Source organism: Ambystoma mexicanum, chromosome 11, assembly GCF_040938575.1.
Source record: "Ambystoma mexicanum isolate Mex_15411 chromosome 11, UKY_AmexF1_1, whole genome shotgun sequence".
NCBI lineage: Eukaryota > Metazoa > Chordata > Amphibia > Caudata > Ambystomatidae > Ambystoma > Ambystoma mexicanum.
The window spans coordinates 998,646,734-998,670,074 of NC_090934.1; the positions used below are offsets into that span (position 1 = coordinate 998,646,734).

General features: G+C 48.3%; 1 protein-coding gene across 3 annotated transcripts in view; it reads left to right on the plus strand.

The window, feature by feature from the left end:
- The window catches only part of BLM (BLM RecQ like helicase), an 865,782-nt gene that overhangs the window by 648,375 nt on the left and 194,066 nt on the right, over positions 1–23,341 (plus strand). For all 3 annotated transcript variants that reach the window (XM_069624186.1, XM_069624184.1, XM_069624185.1), the window contains exons 15-16: positions 16,654–16,844; positions 17,575–17,722. In XM_069624186.1, the coding sequence (XP_069480287.1) occupies positions 16,654–16,844; positions 17,575–17,722 (339 nt within the window). The remainder of the gene's footprint in view (positions 1–16,653; positions 16,845–17,574; positions 17,723–23,341) is intronic.

Below are 23,341 nucleotides of genomic sequence, written 5' to 3' on the forward strand. Positions count from 1 at the left end.
CAAACTAGCTTTGTAGGTCAGGCAATCAACCTCCTGGAAGAAATCTGAGCTCAAACCCAGTCCTCTGACCTCTGGAAGGAGATTTCAAGGAAGAATCCATGGAATCTAAGAGTCAAGGAAGAATATCTATTCAAGGACAATGCACTGGTCATTCCTACGCAGAAATTACAACACAAAATAATAAACCTCTGCCATGATAACCCTCACTCCGGTCATCGTGGTATAACTAACACCCTCCGTCTTATACAAAGACAGTTTTGGTGGCCTCAAATAAAGACCGACGTACAACAGTACGTCAAGGCTTGTACTGTCTGCAGTCAAAACAAACATAACAAGAGACCGGCGGGTCTTCTACTGCAACCATCGCTGCCAACAAGACCATGGGAGGTTATTGCTACAGACTTCATTGTGGAGTTACCACCTTCCTGAGGGTACACGACCATCATGGTAACCATAGACTTGTTCACCCATATGGCTCATTTCACACCTTTGTATTTCTACCATCCTCCTCAGAACTTGCTGGAATCTTCCTGGAACATATTTTCCGTCTCCATGGACTTCCTTCCAAGATCATATCGGACCGAGCACCTCAATATGTCTCACAATTCTGGAAACATCTCTGTCGCATTCTAGGGATCTAACGCGCTCTCTCATCAGGTTATCACCCACAAACCAACGGAGCCACGGAACGTGTAAATCAAACTCTGGAGCAATATCTTCGTTGTTTTGCCACCAAGGTTCAGGATGACTGGTCTCTCCTCATACCCCTGGCCGAGTTTGCCTACAACAATTCCGATCATTCTGCAATCAAGGTCAGCCCTTTCTATTGCAGTCAAGGTTTTCACCCGTCCGTTTTACCTTCTGTTCTTCCACATCCCACTCCAGTACCTACTCTCGACTCTTGGATACAGACTCATCAACATTCACAAGGAAGCCAAGGAACATTTGAAAGAGGCCCAAACACGCACTAAGCTCCATGCAGATTCCAAGAGAAGACCAGCGCCCTCCTATTCTGTTGGTGATCAAGTCTGGTTGTCCTCGAAACTATTACCCCGACATCTACGGCCAAACAAATTGGCTCGTCGGTACTATGGACCATTTTCCATAAAGGAGGTTGTCAATCCTGTCTCATTCCGACTCAAGCTACCTGATTCCTGGAAGAAAATACACCCAGTTTTTCACACCTCCCTATTGAAACCTTGCATCCAATCCTCCTGAAAATCCTGCAGGCCCAGTCCTGTTGTTGTGAATGATCAGCTAGAATATGAAGTGTCCCGAATATGCGATTCCAGGTATAAGACTTCAATACCTGGTTGAATGGAAAGGATACCCTCCTAGCGAGAGAACCTGGGAACCAGTTTCTAACTTGAATACCCCTCGACTGCTTAGAAGATTCCTTCTCCTACACCCGGGCAAACCTGGTGGAACAGGTCTTCGGAGGAGGCATGCTGTCATGACCCATAGAACTTGCCCTTTCTGGACCTCCTGATCCTTATAGCGCCGGGGCGTGTATTCCTTGTTACTCCCAACATGGCTGCAACAAGCGACTAGCCTCACACCAGCTTTCACGACCCACACGGCACGTCCTATAAATTGGCCACAGCCCCACGCGTCTCAACGCTATCATTAGGTAGTGACTCGACGTGTGTGTGCTCTTCGGCGAATCTTCTATCCAAGATCATGGTTCCCTTCCTCCTTCCTTCTTCCTTTCCCTCTACTCGACTCCTGGAATCCCCATTCTTAGCGACCGCTACCTACTTCCCTGGACATCCTGGAACAACGGACTTCCCGGAACTCTGAACGCGCTCTGCAGCCGGACGAGACTCAAGCGAATCTATACAAGACCCGATCCGTCCACAAGAGGAATCCTCCCGCGGAACAGAGCAAGAAGCGATCCCAGGTGAGACGGGGAGATTTATGACTCTCGGCAGCGGCCAAGACGCGCTCACCGAATCAGTTGTCGGCAGCCATGGTACCTCAGGATCAGGAGGGGAAGAAATTGGATGCCTGGGCAAGAAAATATTTTTTTGTATTATTTATTTACTGTGCATTTTGTTATTAAAAGAGAATAATTTACACAGCGGCCTCTATGATCAAGGCGGCTAGCGCCCTAGCCATCTTGTCCCGATCCGACCAGGAACTATGATTCAAGTTGGGCCCTATTCTGGACTTAATGCCCAAAGACAGGTAGGTGGAGGCACTTGCGCTCTTTCAGGAGAGGGAAGTGGCCACAGATCACACCATCACAGTGGCAGAGGACATCGTGTACACAGGTTTCTGCCAAATGGGGAACAGCATGTGCCTGCGTTGTCAAGGTTGGCTGAAGGCAACCGACTTCCAGCCGGACGTGCAGGCGAAGGTACTGGATATGCCGTTCGATGGGGAGAACCTCTTCAGAAAGGCTGTCAACGGGTCGTTGCACGCAATAGACTGACACAGAGACGGCACGATCCCTGGGAACTTTGCAGCAGCGACGGTCATTGTCCTTATGCTCTTCCAGAGGAAAACCAGGAAGGTCCTCCAAGGGATACAATACACCATACCGGCAGCCTCCACGCCCCTCCTCTCAGGAAGCATATAGGGGTTTCTCTCAGGGCAGCAGAAGGCAGCAGCGGCGCTGCCCGCAGGGCAAAGCCCCCACTGCCAAGCTTGCCTGAAACGGCTGTGACCTTGGACCCCCAGCTAGGCACCCCAGTGCGAGGCCGGCTGACAAAGTTTGTCGGCATGTGGGAAAAGATCACCACAGACAAATGGGTGCTGGACGTTCTCAGACAGGGACACACCTTGGAATTTGAATGCAGGTGTCTACGTATCCCTGCAATTCAGCGATGAGAACACGGACCATAACTTCTGCAGGAGGTGTGGGCCATGTTACAAAAAGGGGAAATAGAACCCGTCCCCCAGCGTCTCCGGAGTGTTTTCGGGATACTTTCTGGTTCGAAAGAAAATGCGCGCTTGGGGGTATGTGGAGGGGCGGGGGGGTGGTTTGAGACCGATCCTAGATCTTCGTCACCTCAACGAGTATTTAAAGTCCCAAAAGTTTGGATTGGTCACATTGCAACACGTGCTCGGCCAGCTGGTGCAAGGAGATTTTCTGACATCGTTGGATCTAGAGAACTCCTACTTCCACATACCCATTTACAAGAAACACTGCAAGTTCCTACAGTTCTTAGTTCAAAATCAGCATTATCAGTTCAAGACCCTGCCTTTTGGCCTGCAATCGGCAGCGAGGGTGTTCACCAAGTGCCTGGCCCCGGTAGCGGCGCATCTTCATCTGCAATGTGTCCACGTATACCCCTACCGGGGATGCCTTCCTGAATCAGCCTTGTTTGGCTGTGTAGACTTCACATGAGTCATCTCCAGGTGTTCCTGGATACAAGGTGGATGCAGGTGTCGGGGAATTCTGCGGACAAGATCTCGCTCAATGCAGAGTTCCGTTGGGCGATCCAGTGATGGGGCGTACGGCCACAACTCGTCCAGGGAGTTCCACTTCAGGTTCCGCCTTATCAGGAGACTGTCACCACGGGTGCCTCCCTAGAGGGATGAGGAGCCTCCACCGGTGAATTGCATGCCAGAGGGCTCTGGCAATTGGAGGAAAAGGACCTACACATAAACGTCCTAGAGCTTCGGGCTGTATTCTGGGCCCTCAAGTCTTTCCTGCCGTCATTGAAGGACAAGGTGATGAAGATCTTTACAGACAACACCACGACCCGCTCACTGACTCGCTCCAAAGAGGCCGGGACTTATTTATTAATTTTAATTCTTATAACGCACCAACTTGCCCGCGGGCCTGGGGACGTACACAGAACAAGACACAAGACACACTAGAACATAAAGCAACAGAGACTTGTGGCGGTGGGCCATTCGTCACGGCATGTTCCGCGTGCCGTTTCACCTGGCGGGAGTCATGAACACCATTGCGGACTTGCTCAGCCCAGGACCAGGTGGATCTGCTGTTCGACAAGTGGGGATGGCCCCAGATTGATCTCGTGCCAGAGGTTCGACAGCAGGTTCCCTCAGCCGAGGAGCAATGGCACCCGTTCCTGTTGGAGGGACGGTTCCTGTAAGCTTTCCCTCCGTTTCCTCTCCTACTACATGTGATCAACACTCAGACAGTGCCACTGTAGGATGATGCTCACCGCTCCCAGCGTGGCAGAGACAAATCTGGTATCCAGACCTGCTACGTTGGTCAGTGGCCGTGTCCACCAGGCTACCGCTGCCCCTGGACCTTCTCGCCAGAGGGGCTGGGGGAAATTCTGCATCATGACCTAGAGTCTCTGAACCTGGGGGCATGGCTCCTACAGCCATGTTTTTCTTTTTTTTTCTCTCAACTCGACGAATGTAAGGACGTCCTGGCCAGGGCTTCGTCAATGTTGAAGTGCTACGGTCATAAATGGAAACGCTTCTCCGTGTGGCACTGGAGTCAGAAGATTATTCCGCTGTGGGTCACAGTCCCTCAACTTCTGCCATACTTGCTTTCCTTGGCCAAATTGGGACTGGCTCAAGCCTCTATCAAGGTGCATCTCGCCGCCATATCCAGGTACACTAGTTCCCCAGGCAGGCCTTTGCTGTGGTCTGACTCGTCAAGGAGTTCATCAAGGGACTTTTCAGGACTTTCGCTCCGGTGAAGGCTCCTCCCCCGTATTAGGAGCTCAATGTGCAAACCCTCCTGCCTTCCTCTCCGTGGCTCTTCTTAGTTCATGCTGCCACTTCTTGTGCTTAACAAATCTGAAGATGGCCACCAGGGGTGGAGTTTAGGGAGAGGACTGTCATTGGATGGGGGCAGTATGACCAGAGTACAGTGATTGGATTATAGGAGAAATACAGTTTTAAAGTGAAACTGTTCTCTCCTTTACCGATGATTCACAGCCTGACAACTGGTAATATTCATGAGCATGTGAATCCATGCCAAACCCATGCTGGAGAAGAATAGTTACAGGTAAGTAACTGAAACCTTTCTTACCAGCCATGTACCCTGTGTAGTGACGAAGGATCTCACTTCTCCACCAGTACCTTTCAATATCTACATTAAACCAATAATGAACATTCTAAGGCAGTACTAAGCAATTGCGACCCTCCATATGTTTTGGACTGCAACCCCCATGATGCTGGATATGGCTGATGGGAGTTGTAGCCAAAAACATCTGGCCCACCACAGTTCTAAGGTCTTGTCATCAGCTCTTCCCACACTTACTATGTGTATTGGTATAAAGATGGTGGCCGGAAGTGCAGTAGTGGACGAGCGCAGCAGGTGAGGGCTCAGCGCGCCAAAGTCGCGCCGAAGTCAAGCCTGTCTGTGCCCGTCTTGGGCAGAAAATATGGAGGACAGTGTTCAGATCAGCTGGACTAGAGAGCAGCTGTTGGCACTTGCTCCACTTACTACAGTTCTGCCTGTTTTTGGTGACCAGGTAAATTCCGCTGATGCTCCTTCTGAGAATGCACTGACTGGGTTACTTGTCAATGCTCGTTCTCTTGTGAAACACACCGCAGCCTGTTTTGCTATATCGGATTTGTCCTCAGATGTATTATGTTTCACGGAAACATGGTTGAATGAGGCCTCTGGCCCCGTGCTGGTGCAACTTCTCCCTGACTCATATAAGCTGTTTTGTGTAGATCTCAAGACAATGTAAGCAGGTGGTGGCATTGCAGTGATAGTTAAAGCTAGTCTAGATGTTAGTCATGTTCCCCTGACTCATCTTTTTAAGATGGAGGACATGTTAGTTAAAATTGCTATTTCTGTTCATCTTAGTCGGCATATTTTAGTGGTTTACCGTCCACCTGAAGTGGATGGTGATTTCTGTGACCAATTCTTTGAATTTATGACCGATCTGGAACATAGATATCCTCACTTGGCCATTGTAGGGGTTTTTAATTTACACTTTAACTGCCCCACTACCGAGGCAGAGAAGCAATTTTTTGACTCCATGAATGATGTGTGTCTGACCCAGTTGGTGTCTGCTCCAGCTCATTCTGCTGGTAGTACTCTGGATTTAATCTTTTCCAGGACTCCTTTTAGCTATGGTTTTTCTCCCTTTCCCTATTTCATGGTCCGACCATTTAGTTGGGCCTTTCCTTATCCAGTCTCAATCTGGGCGGCTTGTGGTGGAAGCCAAGTATCAACATTGTCGAAATTGGATAAAAACTTCTAATATGGACATCGTTTCTAATATTCAGGCACAATGCCATGCTGCTGATGCAAAACATTTTTTGAGGGGATTGGGTCCTCCGACATATTCCATATCTATGACAGTAATCACCACAGCTGTGCTGCTTCGGAAAATCTTTCTGCGTCGATGACGTCGATACGCCGCCCTCGAGGACCTCCTCCGACAGCCAACGTCACTGGATGTTATAAGTAGGACGCACGATGCCCGTAGCCTCAGTTCCGTTTTTTCTGCGAACGTGTTCGCTTCGGAGATCTCGGCGCGCCTAGACTCTTTGGAGTTTGTTCTTTATCGGTTCTTCGAACCTGTTAATTTGTGAAGTTATCCTTCGTAAGATGTCTACCTCGTTCTCCACCCCGCGTCCGGGCTTTAAGAAGTGCAGGGACTGCGGGTCCAAGATGTCGGTGACGGACTCGCACGACGCCTGCCTCTGGTGCCTCGGGGAGGCCCATGAAACGGATGATTGTGTCGACTGCCAGTCGCTTACGTCCAAGCCTTGCGGGAGCGCAAGAAGAAACTGTTGGTAGGTAAGGTGTCCAAGCCACGGAAGTCGAGGTCTGCCGGGCTTTCGACGGACGATTCGAGGGGCGACTCTCCGCATCGTCGTCGGAAGTCCAGTGGGTCTCAGTCCCGGAGTAGGTCCCGCCACTCCTCTTCCTCTTCGAGGCACTCCTGGAAGCGCCGTCATCGGTCGCCTTCCTCGTCCTCATCCGAGGACTCCGGCCCGTCGGTAGGTCGCTTATGCCACCAAGCATGCGACACCGGTGGAATAGGCTTCCTTCGGGAAGAAAATGCTAGCGATTCTCGAATCGCAGGGCACTGGTCCGTCCGCGCCTCCGAGTGAGGTCGGTCATGATCTGTCGAGAGACACTGCTTGTACGCCTTCGGGCTCGGGTGGTTGGCACGATTCGCGGGAAACGTCCCGCTCGGACAAGAGGAATCGTTCTCGTCATGCCCGTTCCAGGTCCCGGTCCTCGACGCGCTCGAGACCGTGTGCACCTGTGGTGTCTTTGAGGAAGACGTTGACGCCTGTGGCGCTGAGGTCATCGACGGAGGCCGAGCCTCGAAAGAGTCCGAAGAAGTCGTCGACGGCATCGGCGGGCAGGCCGTCGAGGGACAAGCTCGGGGCTCCGCCCTCGAGGCCTGTGTCAACACCGTCCATGCTTTCGGCGCCGCGTTCAGCGTCAATGCCGATTCCCTCGACGCCTTTCGAGGCTGTTTCAAAGGGGGTGCCCCGGGGCACGGTGGAACCCCTTAGAAAGGCTCTGGCCAAGGTTAAGCATGGCTTTGTTCCACATTCTGTGCCTTCTTACCGCCATGTTGAGTTTATTTCGGAGGTAGATGAGGGCTCTGATGATGGCATGGTTCCTGATACGGTGCCAGATGAGATTCTCTCGGGCCATAGTCAAATTGAGGATCTGCGTCAGTCCCTGCACAACGCCAGTGGTCTGGACACCTCTCCGGAGGTGGAGTTTTGTAGGCCTGAGCCTGGCACTCATGCCGACTCCTCGTACTGGCGCCTTATGTCTAGGATCACCGAGTACTTGGGGTGGTCTGCTCCCCCAGGGGATTTTCTTCAAGATGACCTTACGGATATCCTCGACCACGGTCCACCAACTGACCCGTTAGTGCCGTTCCATATGGCTCTACAGAGGAGGGTGGCGGCAGCTTGGACTGCTCCGGAGAGTCTCCCGGCAGTGGACAAGTCTTTGCCGCAAAAATACCATCCAGCCAGTAGCGACCCTTGCTACTTGACCAAGCACCACACTCCGGAGAGTTTGGTGGTGCAGGCGGCTACGGCCCTGGCAAAGCAGGCGTCGTATCCTACCATCCCTCCTGATGGGGACGACAAGTGTTTTGACGGTTGGGCAAAGAAAGTGTTTTCTTCAGGGGGTATGGCGCTTCAGGCAGCCAACTCCGTATGTGCCTTGTCTCGTTTCACACACACTCTGTGGAACTGTGTTTCCTTAGCGGCTGAACATATTCCCGAAGGGAACGAACTGGATGGTTTCCTTGCTATGGTCCAGGATGGCAATGATGCCATGTGTGAGGCCGTTTAGTCGGGTTTGGACATGGCAGATTGCGTCAGCCGGTCCATGGTGGCAAGCACCGTAATACGCAGGTTTGCCTGGTTGTGGAAGTCGGGGTTTGCTCCTGATGTGCAGTCCCGGCTCCTCAACATGCCCTTTGACGGGGAACATCTTTTTGGCAGCAAGGCTGACGAGAGACTTGAGAGGTTGCAGACCTCTAAAGCTGCAGCAAAGTCGTTGGGCGCTGCACTTCAACAACCTCCGCCTTTTCGTCCTAGAGGACAGCAATGGAGGGGGAGGTTCCTTTCGTTATTACTCATCCTTTGGTAAAGCGAGAGGAGCTGCCAGTCAAAGGGGCCACCGTAGGAGTGCCAGAGGTGGAAAACAAGGTACTCGAGGTGCCAAGGACGCTCGGGCAGTTGCCTCTTTGCCCTCAGCCAACGCCGCTTCAGCTCAGTCATGAGGCCTCACGACAATCCACCGAGGAATCTCTCTTTGAAGAGTCTGGATCCGCTCCTTGCGCAGGAAATTCAATCCCTGCTGGAGAAAGGCGCCATACAACTGGTGGCTGTAGCGGGGAGGAGCAAGGGATGGTGTTCCCCTTATTTTTTGATTTCCAAGAAAGACAGGGTATTGAGACCCATCATGGACTTGCGCAGTTTGAACAAACTCCTCAGGAAGGACAAGTTCAAGATGGTTACTCTCTCTCAAGTCCTCCAGGCCCTTCAACTTCAGGACTGGTTGGTGTCTCTCGACCTCAAGGACGCTTATTTTCATCTGTCGATCGATCCAAAGCACAAGAAGTACCAGTTGGCGACTCGCACTTTCAGTTTCGGGTCCTGTCGTTCGGATTGACCTCCGCCCGAGGGTCTTCACCAAGCTCATGGGGGTGGTGGCAGCGTATCTCAGGAAAGGGAGGATTCACGTCTACCCCTACCTGGACGATTGGTTGATCAGGGCGCACTCTCCCGTGCAAGTCCTGGATCATCTGTCAGTCACCGGCCACTCACTCCACAAGCTGGGCTTCTCCCCAACTTAAAGAAGTCCCATTTGACACCAACTCAGAGGCTCCAGTACATCGGAGCAGTGCTCGACACGTCCCTGGGGCAGTGTTTTCCTCCCCAGGTGAGGGCTCATCACATTCAGCAGATGGTGCACAAGTTTCAGCTTGCCCAGAGTCTCCCAGCGTTCGAGTTCTTGAGATTGCTCGGCCTCATGGCATCCTGCATTCTTCTGGTGCCAGAGGCCAGGTTGCGGATGAGATCTTTGCAATGGGCACTCAAGCTCCAGTGGTCTCAGTCCTCCGGCAGGATGTCGGACCCTGTTCAGGTGATATCCTCGGTAGCCCAGGGCCTTCTGTGGTGGGCCGTCGAAGGCAATCTGATGAAGGGGGCTCCATTTTGGCTACCCTGGCCAGAAGTGACGATCGTGACGGACGCATCCCTCACAGGATAGGGAGCTCATGCCAACGAGTTGACAGTCAGTGGTCGTTGATCTCCGGCAGAGTCCAGACTCCATATCAATCTGTTGGAGCTGAGGGCTGTCAAGCTAACCCTGAAGGCTTTTCTGCCGACTGTGCGAGGAGAGAATGTCCTGATCTTGACGGACAACACGGTGGCCATGCACTACCTCAACAAAAAGGGGGGGCAGGGTCACTTCCTCTGTGCAGGGAGGCGATGCAGCTCTGGTTCTGGGCAATCCAGCAGGAAGTTTCGATCTCGGCAGTTCATCTGGCCGAGCTGGCGGACGCTCTGAGCAGACAGAGCGTGATCTCTCACAAGTGGGAGTTGGCTCAAGAGATTCTCCTGGAGATCTTCACCCTTTGGGGGACCCCTCAAGTGGATCTCTTCGCCGCCAGTGTCAACCGGAAGTGCAAAAGGTTCTGCTCGCGGGAATTTCCTCCAAAAGGAGCCTTAGGAGACGTGTTTGTGGTGGAGTGGTCATTCCCACTGCTGTACACGTTTCCTCCAGTCCCCGTCATCCTGCAAGTGCTGCAGAGGTTTGCGAAGGTTCGGTTCCCGGATGATCCTCATTGCTCCGGCGTGGGCCCGGAGGACGTGGTACCCGGACCTTCTCGACTTGTCCATCTGCCCTCCATGCGTCTTCGCGACCCAGACGATCTTGTCTCACGGGAGGGGGGTCAGGTTCTCCATCCAGAGGTCAGAACCCTCAACCTTCACGCTTGGTTTCTGAAAGGTTGAGGTATAAGGATTGGGACCTCCCTGAAGACGTGATGGAGGTGTTGCTTTCGGCCAGAAGGCCCGCAACAAAGACCCTGTACCGTTTCCGTTGGCGAAAGTTCTGTGACTGGTGCAGGTTTAAGAATGTGGATCCTTTTGCATGTGACATTCCTGTGGTTCTGTCTTTTTTGCTTTCTTTAGCTCACAGGGGCTTGCAAGTGGGTACTATTAAAGGTTACCTGTGTCGCTGTCCATATTTAAGCGCTTGTCTGAAGAGTGTTCTTATTTTAAAATTCCTTTAATTTCTCAGTTCTAAAAGGGCTCACTAATGTGTTCCCTCCGTCACCTTTCCAGGTGCCCGGTTGGGATTTGAACCGTGTCCTAAAGTTTCTGATGGGTGCTCTGTTTTAGCCTTTGCATTCTTGCCCTTTGGACTGTTAACTCTTATAACTGTATTTTTGGTTGCGGTCACTTCCGCTCGCAGAGTGAGTGAGTTACAGGCACTTTCAGTTAAGCCACCCTTCACTGTATTTCAGATGGGCAGGGTTGTCCTTAGAGTTCGTCCTTCCTTTCTTCCGAAGGTGGTGTCAGAATTTTATTTAGGCCAGAAGGTTGTTCTTCCGCCATTTCATCCTCCTCCACATCCTGGTAAGGAAGAGGAGAGGCTCCATAGGCTCGATCCTAGGAGAGATTTAAGCTTTTATATTTCACGCATGTCCCGGGTCAGAGTGGACGATCAACTCTTCATTGGTTACGCTGGAAAGCGTTTGGGACAAGCTTTGACTAAGCAGACTTTGTCTCGCTGGATTATTCTGGCTATTTCTCAGTGTTACCGCTTGGCAGGTAAGGACCCACCGGTAGGCTTGCGGGCCCATTCTACCAGGGGTATGACTGCCTCTACTGCCCTACAGAGGGGTGTTCCTATTTGTAACATCTGTGACGCAGCCACCTGGGCTTCGATCCATACTTTTCTACGTCACTACTCCCTCGATTCCATCCGTGGGGAGGATCTGGCCTTTGGCAAGGCGATCCTTTGCTCCGCAATTTGATTGGGCATTCCAAATGTCTTGTTCTAAATTCTTTTCCCACCTCCTTGCATTGGTACTGCTTTGGGAGTCTGTCATAGATATGGAATACGTCGGAGGACCCAATCCCCTCAAAGAACAAGTTACTCTTACCTGGTAACGTTCTTTCGATGGGATGGTCCGACAACGTATTCCATATCGCTCCCTCACTGCCTTCCCTGCTACAGAATTTCTTATTCGATTGCAGCTTACGTTTCCGCAAGGCTTTGTGAGGTCAGACTGGCAGAAGATTGGTGCCACACGTTCTGGAAAAAACTACAACCGAGGCTACGGGCGTCGTGCGTCCTACTTATAACATCCAGTGATTTCGGCCGTCGGAGGAGGTCCTCGTGGGCGGCGTATCGACATAATCGACGCAGACGCCGAAAGATTTTCTGCAGCAGCACAGCTGTGGTGATTACTGTCATAGATATGGAATACGTCGTCGGACCATCCCATCGAAAGAACGTTACCAGGTAAGAGAGTAACTTTTTCTTCTACCCTAACCAACATTTTTACTGATGTGGCTGATACTTTAGCCCCACTTACCCTCTGCAAATTGAGATGGCGACCATCTCAGCCTTGGTTCACAGATGAACTTAAGATCCTCCGGGCTAATAAATGACAGGCGGAGCAGAAGTGGCTGAGAACCTACTCCGTCAGTGCTAAGTCTATTTTTACTCTGGCTTGCAGCACTTGCCATCTTGCCATTCAGATGGCAAAAAGTACCTTTTACACATGTAGGGTTGAAAAGGCTCTTAACCAACCTTGGGAACTATTTCTGGTTGTTAGGTCACTTTCTTCTCCCTTGGACACTGCCTCTCAGAACGTTCATTCACAAGCCTTTTGTGATGACCTAGCAGCTTTATGTTAATAAAGTCAGTCTGATTCTAGAACAGATCTGTTCTTCTGCTTCTGCTGTCTTGGTGCAGCAGCCATCTCTTCATGTGTCGGATCATACTTGGTCAGTGTTCCCTACTTTCACAGTACAGGAGGTCGAGCTTGCGATTGGCTCAAATCTGCCTCACCTTCGGACGCGATTCCTTTGAGAATCTTGAAGGACATTTCTCCCCATATTTCATCTTGGGTAACAGAAGCGGTTAACGACACTTGTCAAAGGGGAGCTATTTCACCTGAGCTTAAACAAGCTGTTGTTATTCTGCTCCCGAAAAAGCCATCGTTAGATCCTTCATCTCCGGCAAATTTCCGGCCTATTTCTTTGCTCCGCTTCTTAATGAAATTGCTGGAGTCCCTTGTTTTCCCCCTTGCTTACTTCCTTTTTGGAACACTCTTCTTTCCTCAATCCTTTCCAGTCCGGGTTTTGACCGGGCCGATGGACAAAAAGCGTACTAGCCTCAGTGTTTGATGATCTTCGTTTGTTGGCTGATGGAGGATAGCTCAGTGGCAACGTGCTCGCCTTGGAAACGAGACGACACAGAGTGACACAGGTTCGATTGCCAGGTCCGTGCTTAGAAACCTCCCGGTATTAAGCGCGTTATAAATATCCTATCATATCATTTCATGGAGGTGGAAAGGTGCCCTTATTTTGTTAGACCTATCGGCTGCGTTCGATACAGTGGACCATCGGGTACTACTGGACCGGCTAGTGGGGGCTGGCATTTCTGGCCAGGTCCTGGCCTGGTTTGCCTCTTTCTTAGCCAACCATACTCGGACACTGACATTGGCTTCCTTTATCTCTGCCGCCGTGGTTCTGTTGTGTGGGGTGCACCAGGGCTCGGCATTGTCCCCGTCCCTTTTTAACACTTATATCTGTCCACTCTGACCTGGTCCCCAGCTTTTTGGCCTACAGAGCTTGGGCCATGTCCCTCTCCGGTTTCCGAGGTACAGAATTTGCGAGTGATACTCTGTGCCCCCTTATTAATGGATGGTCAAGTTGGGGCCGTTTGTAGAGCAGGATTCTTCCAGCTTCGTGTTCTTCGTAAGGTTCTCCCATTTCTTCCTTTACGACTGAGGCCCTTAGTGACGGCTTCTCTGGTCCTCAGTCGGCTGGATTATTGTAATTCCCTCTTTCTAGCCCAACCTCTGTACCTCCTTCATCGTCTGCAGCTTCTCCATAATTATGCTACACGGATTTGCACTGGTATCCCATATGGTGCCCACATCTCCCCTGTTCTTCGATCATTGCATTGGCTCCCGGTTCTTCAACAGGTCCAATTTAAATCACTTGTGATAGTTTGTCGGGCCTCTTATGGTCTGGGGGCGGAATATGTCCAGGACAAATTTTGCCTCTATGTGCCCTCTCGGGAACTACGTTCGAAGGACTCCTGTCTTCTTGTGATCCCTCTCTACCAGTTTGAGCGTGTGGGGGGCCGTTCTTTTTCTGTGGCGGCCGCCAAATTGTGGAACTCTCTGCCGGCCCCACTTAGGGCTACAAACAAATCTTCTCGCTTTCTGGCTATTGTTAAAAACATATATGTTCGGATATCTTTATTCTTTTTGTTAGCCGGTCTTTAAATCCCTCCAGTTTACTTCAGCGCCAAGATGCTTCGGAGTGCGTGGGCTTCATAAAAGTAATTAACATAACATATGGGGGATGGCCTGCAGATGTGCCTACCTGTGTATGGTGAAAAGGACCAAATCTCTGCCATCTCCAAAGGCTTTCAGTCCTCAAATACTGGATGAGGCTCAATTCAGCCAAAACTAAATTCTGGAAATGGGGCCATCTCGGCTTAACAAAAAGTTGAGATACTCTGCCCCACCTTCTTTGGGCAATCTTTCCCCATCAAACATCGTACGAACAAAGTCAGGATTTCCTAGGGGATGCTGAAAATTAGTCTAAATGGCTATCAGCAGAGCTGGTAAAAAGCTACTTTTTCCCGATAAAGCTACTGAGCAAGATACTCCCCTACATCCCAAGGAAAATCCCTCCATGATAGTCAAAGCCCTTGTCAACTCATGACTGGATTACAGTAACTGCTGTATGCTTGTCTCCAGTCTTATCAAATAATTGACCCACAAAATGTCCAAACTTAAGAAAAAGTACACTGACTCCTGGTGATGGCAAGCATCAAGTTGGGGATACTGTGCCTAACATTCAGTGGCATCCATGGCCTGGACTTTGCTGCCCCACTACCTACAAATCAAAATCTTTCGCTACTAACAATCTACAGGTCCTTGCTCATCGGACACCAATCTTCCCATAGTCCCTTTTTCCTGCTGCAGGAGAAAAGGAGACAAATCCTTGTCCATCATGAACATACCATAACATCTGACCTCAGATCTATTGACTAACTCATGCATTTCAGAACTGCAATTAAAAGCTTCCTCTTCTAACCTGATTTCTCGTGTTCTCAACAGGAACCCTGTTCAACCTGTTCATCTCTTGCATGTGCTAAGAGGAAATTCAGTTTGTGGTGGGCCCATTATACATGCAAATAATCATATTGTCTAAGCAAGTGTTTGGGTCATTCACCCTCCATCAGTGCAGAGAGACAATGTCAGTCTGTCTGAGTGCTCTGAAATGTTTAGTTCTCTGTGGGTCAACTACCACGAATAAGAAATGTTCTGGCAGATGCCCACAGCTGGTAGAGGTGAAATGAATTAAGAAATGATAAACGGTTCTCCAGTTTGTACTGTGTGGTAACTGCTCATGCCCGAGTTAATAGGCCAGAGCTGAACGAGGGACTTTTGGGATCCCTGGATGTTATTACCTGCTACAGCCCGGAGACTTCATTATTATTGCTATTAGCACTCTTTTGTGGATGCTAGAATGTGGAGGTGATTGGTTAGGACTATATTTGGTTGGCATAAGCTGCTTTGCATGTACACAGAAAACGCTGTATGATGGCAGATTTCTGGCTCAATTTGGTGGCCAAGATCTAATCCATACAATGAAGAATCTGTATGAGGTTAATTGTATACGTCAGACAAACGTTACCTAAGCTACATAATTCCTTCTTTCAATAAACTCCTGAAGCGATTATCAGAAGTGGCACCTTGAATTTTTATTGAGTAAGCAACAGTATGCAATAGGGGAATGTTTTCTTCTCTATCCCTGTTAGATAGGCAGCCCACCAGCGTTGACTAGGGCAGGCCATTTTTCTAGGGACAGTTCAGCTGTTTTTGAGGGTCAGAAATAGTTTAGCCTTAGGCTTTCTGTAAATATAAGAGACCTGTCCACCCATGTGTGTTTAAAAGTATCTGTTTTGGTGGATGTTGTCCATTAATTTGTTAAATTGGTGTTTTTCTCCTGGCATGTATTTGTCTTTCTAAAGTTAAACCATGAAGTAATTCAGAGCATTGTTCAACTTTCCAATTTGTTGTGCACTATAGCCATGAAAATCGCCCAAGAAGAAGTTGTCCCTAAGATTGGGCAGGGAGGTGACATTTTTGAAAAGCACTCCACAAAGTCTATGATCCAATGGATTGGAGTGACTTTTTAAACAATGATGATTTTCAAACCGGGGAAGTAACAGAATTTTCATTTTACCACATGGAAGTGGTAAACCCTTGTTACTATATTTAAAACATTTGAAATAATGCCACCCTCTGAATCCCTTTATTTTGTACCAGAGAGGTCAACCAAACAAATGCCGTCATTCCCTAGTCTAATTCCTCTCTGTTGATATCTCCTTCTGTCTCCCCATCTTGAAGGAGAGCCCCATGTTTCTGCTCTCTGCGGATGTGTTGTTCTTCTTTCTCTGGTTGCCTGCCATTTTTCTTATTTCTATGGTTGGACACACTTGTCTCTTCGGTTGGTCCCTTTTTGTCTCTGCTCCACTGCGTCTCTGGCATTATACCGCTCTACAATTATTCTGGGCAGTCAAGTCCATGTTGGCCGTTGTTTTCCCTTTACCTCTGCTATCTAAAGTTTGCCCCACATGAGTTTGCTTTCTGTGGTTAGGGTCCTCTATCTCTGCAGATGGGACACTCTGTAATGATTCTTTCAGTAGCTACACACCATGTGCCTATGCTGTATGTGTTTGGGTGCTCTTGTGTCTTCTACAGTTGGTTTACAGTGGTATGTCTCTTCTCTATGGTTGGTCTGTTTCTTTTCACCATGTGATTTACCCCCTGCCTGCTGTCTATACTTATCTCCCCCTCATTGAATCCTTAATGCTCTCTATCTTCGTCACCTTTTCTTTTCTGTGAGGTAGTGCTTGTTGGCCCCTTTGATCCCTCAAGCTCTTATTTCTTTACACTTCGATTGATTGCTAATAATCCACATGATTCTCTGAATACATTTTTTGTCTAGTGGAAAAAGATGGGAACAGCTCTACAAAGTCAACACACTACAACAACTTGTTCAGCATGGTTCACTACTGCGAAAATGTATGCGACTGTCGCAGGACTCAGCTTCTCTTTTACTTCGGTGAAAACGACTTTAATCCAAATTTCTGTAAAGAACATCCTGATGTGGCATGCGACAACTGCAGTAGGAAAAAGGTAAATCTGCTTCCGGAGTAAAAGCCTGAGCTTCTGCAGCAGATCTTGATCTTCTAATCCATCTCTCTTGACCTTCAGCTTAAAAGTAGATATCAGAGTTTGTTTAGAGCCAATGGATTCCTGATGCTGAGCCTCATACACCCTGCGTTTTTGGCCTTAGATTAATGATATGTGTGCCTTGGATCCCTGAGCTTTGGGTCTCTGGCCCCCTGAATGTTAGACCTCAACGCTCTGAATGTGCAACGTTCATTAACACTGTAGGTCCAGATCTTGCACTGAAGAGAAAGCAGCTTGTGTGGACGATGCTGCAGCTTCTTGTGCACATCCCAAAGCACAAGTGCAGATCCTAGAGCTTCTGGTGCAAGCTACTTTGCTGCTACTGGAGGTCACAGTACTGCAATAGATCTAAGCTTTCACCTTTGCTTCCCAGGGGCCCTGAGCCGCAGGCTGTGAAGCAAAAAACGTCCATCATAGAGTGAGCACTCTGGGAATTTGATTGGATTAACTACAGTTGGCACTTGAATATCTTAATGGTTTACTTATGTCTTTTAATACAGTTTATGTCCAGACAGTTCAAAGGAAGGGCACGCAGGAGCCTGGCTGAAACAGTGTGGGACCTGCAACAAAGAGTGTGCATGTCCCTGAGCTTTAGGTATATGATGGGAGTAGTAATGGTGGTCCTGTAAACTAGAATGACACTAATGCCCTGCATAATGTTCTCATCCGACAGAAGTACACCTCTAGGGATGTGACAGATGAAGTCAAAAAAATTGTGAGATTTGTGCAGGAGAACTGCTCAACACTTGGAGGCTGGAACAAAGGCAAGACGAAACCCACTCACCGACTCACACTCTGCATGGTTGTAGACATTTTCCTAGGTAAGTCTGTTTCATAAAGTATTTCGAAAATTAAGGCCCAAGGCATGCATTCTTTGTTTTACTAACATTGTTTTTGCACACATCTGCTTGTGATAACCTGTGGTTTTACATTTGTTCGTCCTGGTTTGGCTATACTTTTGAGGGCCTGGACTGTCACACTATGTGCAAAAATATTGTGCATCCTGTGTATTTTAAGTATGTGTGTATGCGTGAAGTATGATCTAACACACATCCCCAAAATCCACGTGTCATGTAGAAAATAGGACCACAATATTTCCGAACACACGTGTTACCCTATTTTAGTAAGGAACTACTTGGCTCCTTGCCATTAGGATAAGTATTAAAAAGTAACAACAAAGTCCTCACTTATCAATTTGGATCCACACGTGCAAAGCAGGACTTCAACTGTGGGACTCATACTCCGGTTCTTACAAATAAAGAAATGCTTTTTTGTGTGTGTGTGTGTTGCCTTCAGACAAAGAATTTTGTGTGCCAACACAAGGCTGAAAATATGCATTTTAATTAAGTGCTGACCCACAGTTCTGCCAACATATGTGTTAGCCTGCAACATCACATCCTTGTGACTTATGTGATGCCCTTTTTGGGCCTAAACCACCATCTTAGTGATGTATGGGAGACTTCATATCAGGCAAAACCCATTTCCCATCATTGGATCATTGGATCATTCATAGATGTACATGCTTTGAATATATCCCTGTCGGTAGGCTAATAGTCTTTGGTAATCATTTAATAGTTTTAACACTAAAAGAAAATTGATCACATTGCATCCATTCCCATTGTGTAGCGTACCCACCTTTTGGACCCATTTGCCCCTTATTTCTTTTTTTAATAGCTATGTAATTTCTGTGTGTAGAGTGGCCCAATGCCACAAGTATTTTCTTGGCACTGGCCCTGTAGAAAGTGGATCCAAGAAATTAATCGGAGCCGGCTGATGAAGAGGCAAGGTTTTGATCCATGCAAAAGACAATAAACATAGGATTCGTTCAGAGAGCGAGAGAACAAGGGGTGGGGAGGGGGAATACCCCAGGGAGGATGAACAGAAAAGGTGCATTGAACCTTCCAAGTACGGCTGTGTCAGGACTCGGAGAGAAGTACAAGATTAGTCAAAAGCAAGAACTGTATGAAGTTGATTTGGCTTGCATGCAGGAAAGCACAATCCATTATCAAAGATACGATGAACAGTGGAAAATGTCTTAGAGACCTGCTGTTTGATGGGTAGCCAGTATGGTTTAACCAGATATGTTATGTGATCTTGCATTTGTGTAGGGCTTCTTGCCCATGGATTATGACGTCAAAGAGCTTTGCCTTTCGGAGAGACAAAGGAGGAGTATGATGGAACATGCAATTTTGGTAGGGAGGAGCAATGTCGGGTAGATAGTTGGGATGAGGGCAGGGGCTCAGGAAGGCATGAAAAGGAAAAGGTAGAAGGTACAATTGGACCTAATTTATCATGGGACTCTGTTAGGGAGTTTTACTGAAGTCCACCTATGGTAGAACTGAATAAGACTCACTCTTGGGTGTACAGGGCTCCATTTCTTAGGTTTGGCCTGAACTATCCAAAAATTATGGTCGAGCAGCCAGGCCTAGTGTAGGAGGGAGAAAGGCTGTAGTTGAATACAAAAACCTTTGAGCACACTTATAGTCAATGAAACACGTCACACTGTAGTTTTATACAAATATGGTTATTTATTATATGTACTAGGACAATGTTAAAATCACTACAGTTCAGGTAAGTAAAAATAGGTCACGCTGATAGATATGTACATAGATAATTGCTGTGGCAATACTCAGTTCAATGGTAGCAGTTTAAGTATAGAGTAGCTTCAGGTTAGCAAATCATCAAACAATATTTACTGAAATAGCAATATTGGTAGGTAGGCCACTTTTAGGAAAGCCTTACTTTAGAAGTCCAACCCTATCTGGGGAATTAATGTTTCAAAAATGCATATGCTGACACTGCAGGACCAGTGACCCTTGGGCGGCAGAACAAAGGAAAGAAGACACTGTCAAAGTTGTCAAATATCAGAAGAAGCATTTTTGTAACAAGTAATGGAATTGGATCCAAAGGGTCCACATGGCTAGATAGGCCACCCAAAGGATTTCAGCCTCTAGGACAGATGTCCTTAGACCCGGGAGAACACAATTGCGTCGTCCACCCCAACGTGACTCAGGAAGCTCAAGAGGAACAAACGGCAACACAACTGCCTATGTAAGTACCCAGGAGTCAGACAGTATCTGCTTTGATGAAGAACGATGTCACTGGCAGGTCCCCAGAGTAAGACGACAGCAGCTCTGGTTAGGGTCTCTGGCCTTGGCAGCTGGGGGAGGAACTTTTGGCGGGAGTAGATGGTCAGACTCGGTCACAGGGATGCCCAGCAGACTATCTTTGTGGCACTTGGTTGTGGAGGATCGACACAGGCTTTGGAGCAGCAACGAGTGTCCCCTGACAGACTTCCTTCCTTCTCTCTGTCTTCCACTCTTCTGAGGGGACTTCTACGATCGGCATGAAGTCTCTGTAGGCCCAGACAGATACCCACAAGTTTGCAGCTGCAACAGCGCTTACGAGATGATGCACCGCAGCAGTGCCAGGGATCGCAGGATATTAAGGTATTGCAGGCCTAGCAGGTCGCAGCACTTCATGGGATGGCTCAATCTGCTGATGGTCTCGAGACTTGTTAGTCCCACCAGTCCAAGGGAGGAAGTTGTCCGTTCTGGATATTCCCTGTCACACAGAAGGTAGGGCTGGAGCAGCAGTAGTCACGCAGTCGGCTTGGCGGTCGCTGCAAGTGTCCTTCTTTCTTCTTCTTTGGAATGGATCTTCCAGTGGTTGACATTGACTTCGGCATCAATACTCTAACCTTTTTTGCAGGAACCCAGCCAATCAGCAAGCAAGCAACATGCAAACTTTGGGTTGTGGCTGTCTCAAGGAAACTGCCAGGCACCCAGTCAGAACTGAATCTAAGCAGACATACTGAAGGACAAAGACCTGATGAGTTTCAGTGTCCTCCCAGCTCCATGTCCTCCCAGACACACTGGCGCCTCCGCCTCCGAACGGGCTTCCCAATGGGAGCCCGTTGAAGACAAAGGAGTGAGCAGGACTTCCCCCACCCAGGTTAGCAGAGGAAGGTACAAGAAAGGGTAAGACATCATGAGTTGACGAAAAAGAAGACCGGCACCATTTTAGGTCAATGGTGACTCATATGTCCTTTACCTCAGCTGCGATAGCAGCTTGCACTTAAAAATCACAAAAGTCGCTAGAAAATATCCACTGCCACCAGCCATTCAGATAGACTTGCCACTGTAGCTAGAAAGTTACAGAAGAAGTGGGAAAAATGAATACAAGGTGTCCCTTCAGCACTCCTCACAAGGTGGGGAGTGCTGATCTCACAAAAGAAAAGCATAGGTAGGATTAAAAATGATCCCCCCCTATCCTGGTAACAGAATGTTATCACATGAATGTAAAAGAAAACCAAAGAGGGAAGCTCAAGGAGTTCCCAGCAGCACTGCACAGAAGATGCTTTGTGCTGCAATAGTAAAATTCAGATGCCTCGAAATGATGGAGGCAAGCAGACTCTATCAAAGGTAACCAAAAATGGTTCCCACCGTCAAAGAAAGAGTGAGGAAAAAGGTCCCCACTCACACAGGAGAGTCAGATAAAAAAGCAAACGTCCAGCAAAGGTGCTGAGGGACTCACTTAGTGGGGAGAATTATACACAAGATGGAAATTCTACCCAACAGACTCCACTGTATTCTATCGGGTGCAGCAACAAAAGGAGAGACAGCTGGAGAGGTATTCACCACGCCAGGGGGTATGTCTGGAATGTACTCATCTCATCGTGAGCGAATGCCTGTTAAAGCCATACCCAAGACACAAAAAAAAACACATATGTCAAAGCCCCTAGCCCTTCTACTTACTTCCTTCCCTAGGCCCCCAAACAGAAAAAAGGGAGGGTTGAACCGCTGCAATCATATTAGCACTTAATGTTAATGTGCATAGAATGTATTACTGCTTGAGTAAGGTTAGGAGCAATTATCAGAAACCATAAAAATGCAATGTCAAATCGTTTTACTCACTTCATGGAGGGGATGTATATCAGAAATCCGAGTTTGCCTAGTTTGAAAAAAGATCCCTGAAAAGCAAGCAAAAACAGCCTCAAATGTGTTGGGGTTTCCTCCTTGAGGTCATGGTTACCAAAAGGATTTATTTTTAGATATGGATAAAGAGTTGTAGGCTGAAGATGAGACAATATGCAGAGTTCTGAATTAATTTAGGACTGAAAGTAGGAAGACCAAAATAGAGGGAATTACATCATTTAGGGGGGATTGAATAAGAGCAGGAGCACCACTAATAAGGATAGCAAAAGTTAAGACACAAAAACATTCGGGACAAAAGGCAGAGATAGAAGTAACCTGAAGGAAGAGGCCTTGTTGATTTGGGGTAAAATGTAAGAAAATGGTCCATTTAACTGTGAGGGCCGGCACAGGGCATGTCCCAAGCTAGGGTGGCCAGAGGTGAGAACACCAGAAAGTGTCAAAACCACCAAAAGTTAATATCCTCTTTTGTTGTGTAAAGACACAAGGCATTATTGCTCATCTACAACACTGGAATCTAAAAGCTGTGGCACCCACCACCCTGTGCAACTCGATACGTAGCTAGCTGTGGTCTCCGTAAGTGTGAACAGAAAATGCAAAGGAAGAATGGAGGTGGCCAGGGCTGCATATAAAGATTCAAATGTATGTGTGAGACAGTGATTGATCCAGCAGAAATCCTCATGTGAAGGGTTGGGAGGCAGCACAGAAGGAGATTGAGTCTGGTTGGAAAGAATAAAGGAGAAGTTGGACAGGGCAACACCACTGATACCACACCCAAGTAGACTAGCATGAGCAAGTCATGTTTGACGGTGTCAATGGCCGCTGAAAGGTCCAACACGACTAGGCCTGCAACACTGCTGATGTCATTTGCTAATTATGTATATTACTGTGTCGTAAGAAGAACATATTCAGCCCGAGTTGTTAATACAGAATTCCTATTTTGGGAATTCTAATGGCACTTTTAAGGGCGCCTCAAGTGTTTGGATCTCTGTCCTATATTGGTGGCAACAGAGAAATCTACTGAAGTCCCCCTGCCATTGCCTCCCTTTTTCACTCTTTTAGAATATATGGTCCTGGGTTACACGTAAGGCTCCCAGTCGCAGGGCGGGGGGCAGGGTGGTGTTTCTATCATCCCTGGGAGCCTTACAGGCAAATGTACATTAGTTTTAGGAAATAGGCAGGTGTACTAAGTCCTGCCCTCTTGTATTTTAAGGCTACTTTTGTTCCAAGCAACCATGACGCAGGATTAACATGGCTGTTCTGCCTATGTTGGCTCTTTGTGTGTCCAAATGGCAGACTCCATCTGGTTTAGACCGGTCTAAGTCCATGTGTCCTCTGTGGGTGGCCTGTGCTGAGTGGCAGTTCCATTGGCCAACCACAAAAGTTGGCCACCCGACCCCTTTATCCCTAGCCACATCTTGTTATTGGTGGGCTGGTTTTACGCAGTCCCTCTTGTTAGGTACGAATTGATGCAGTCCAACTAGTGTGGGACTACACAAGACTCCT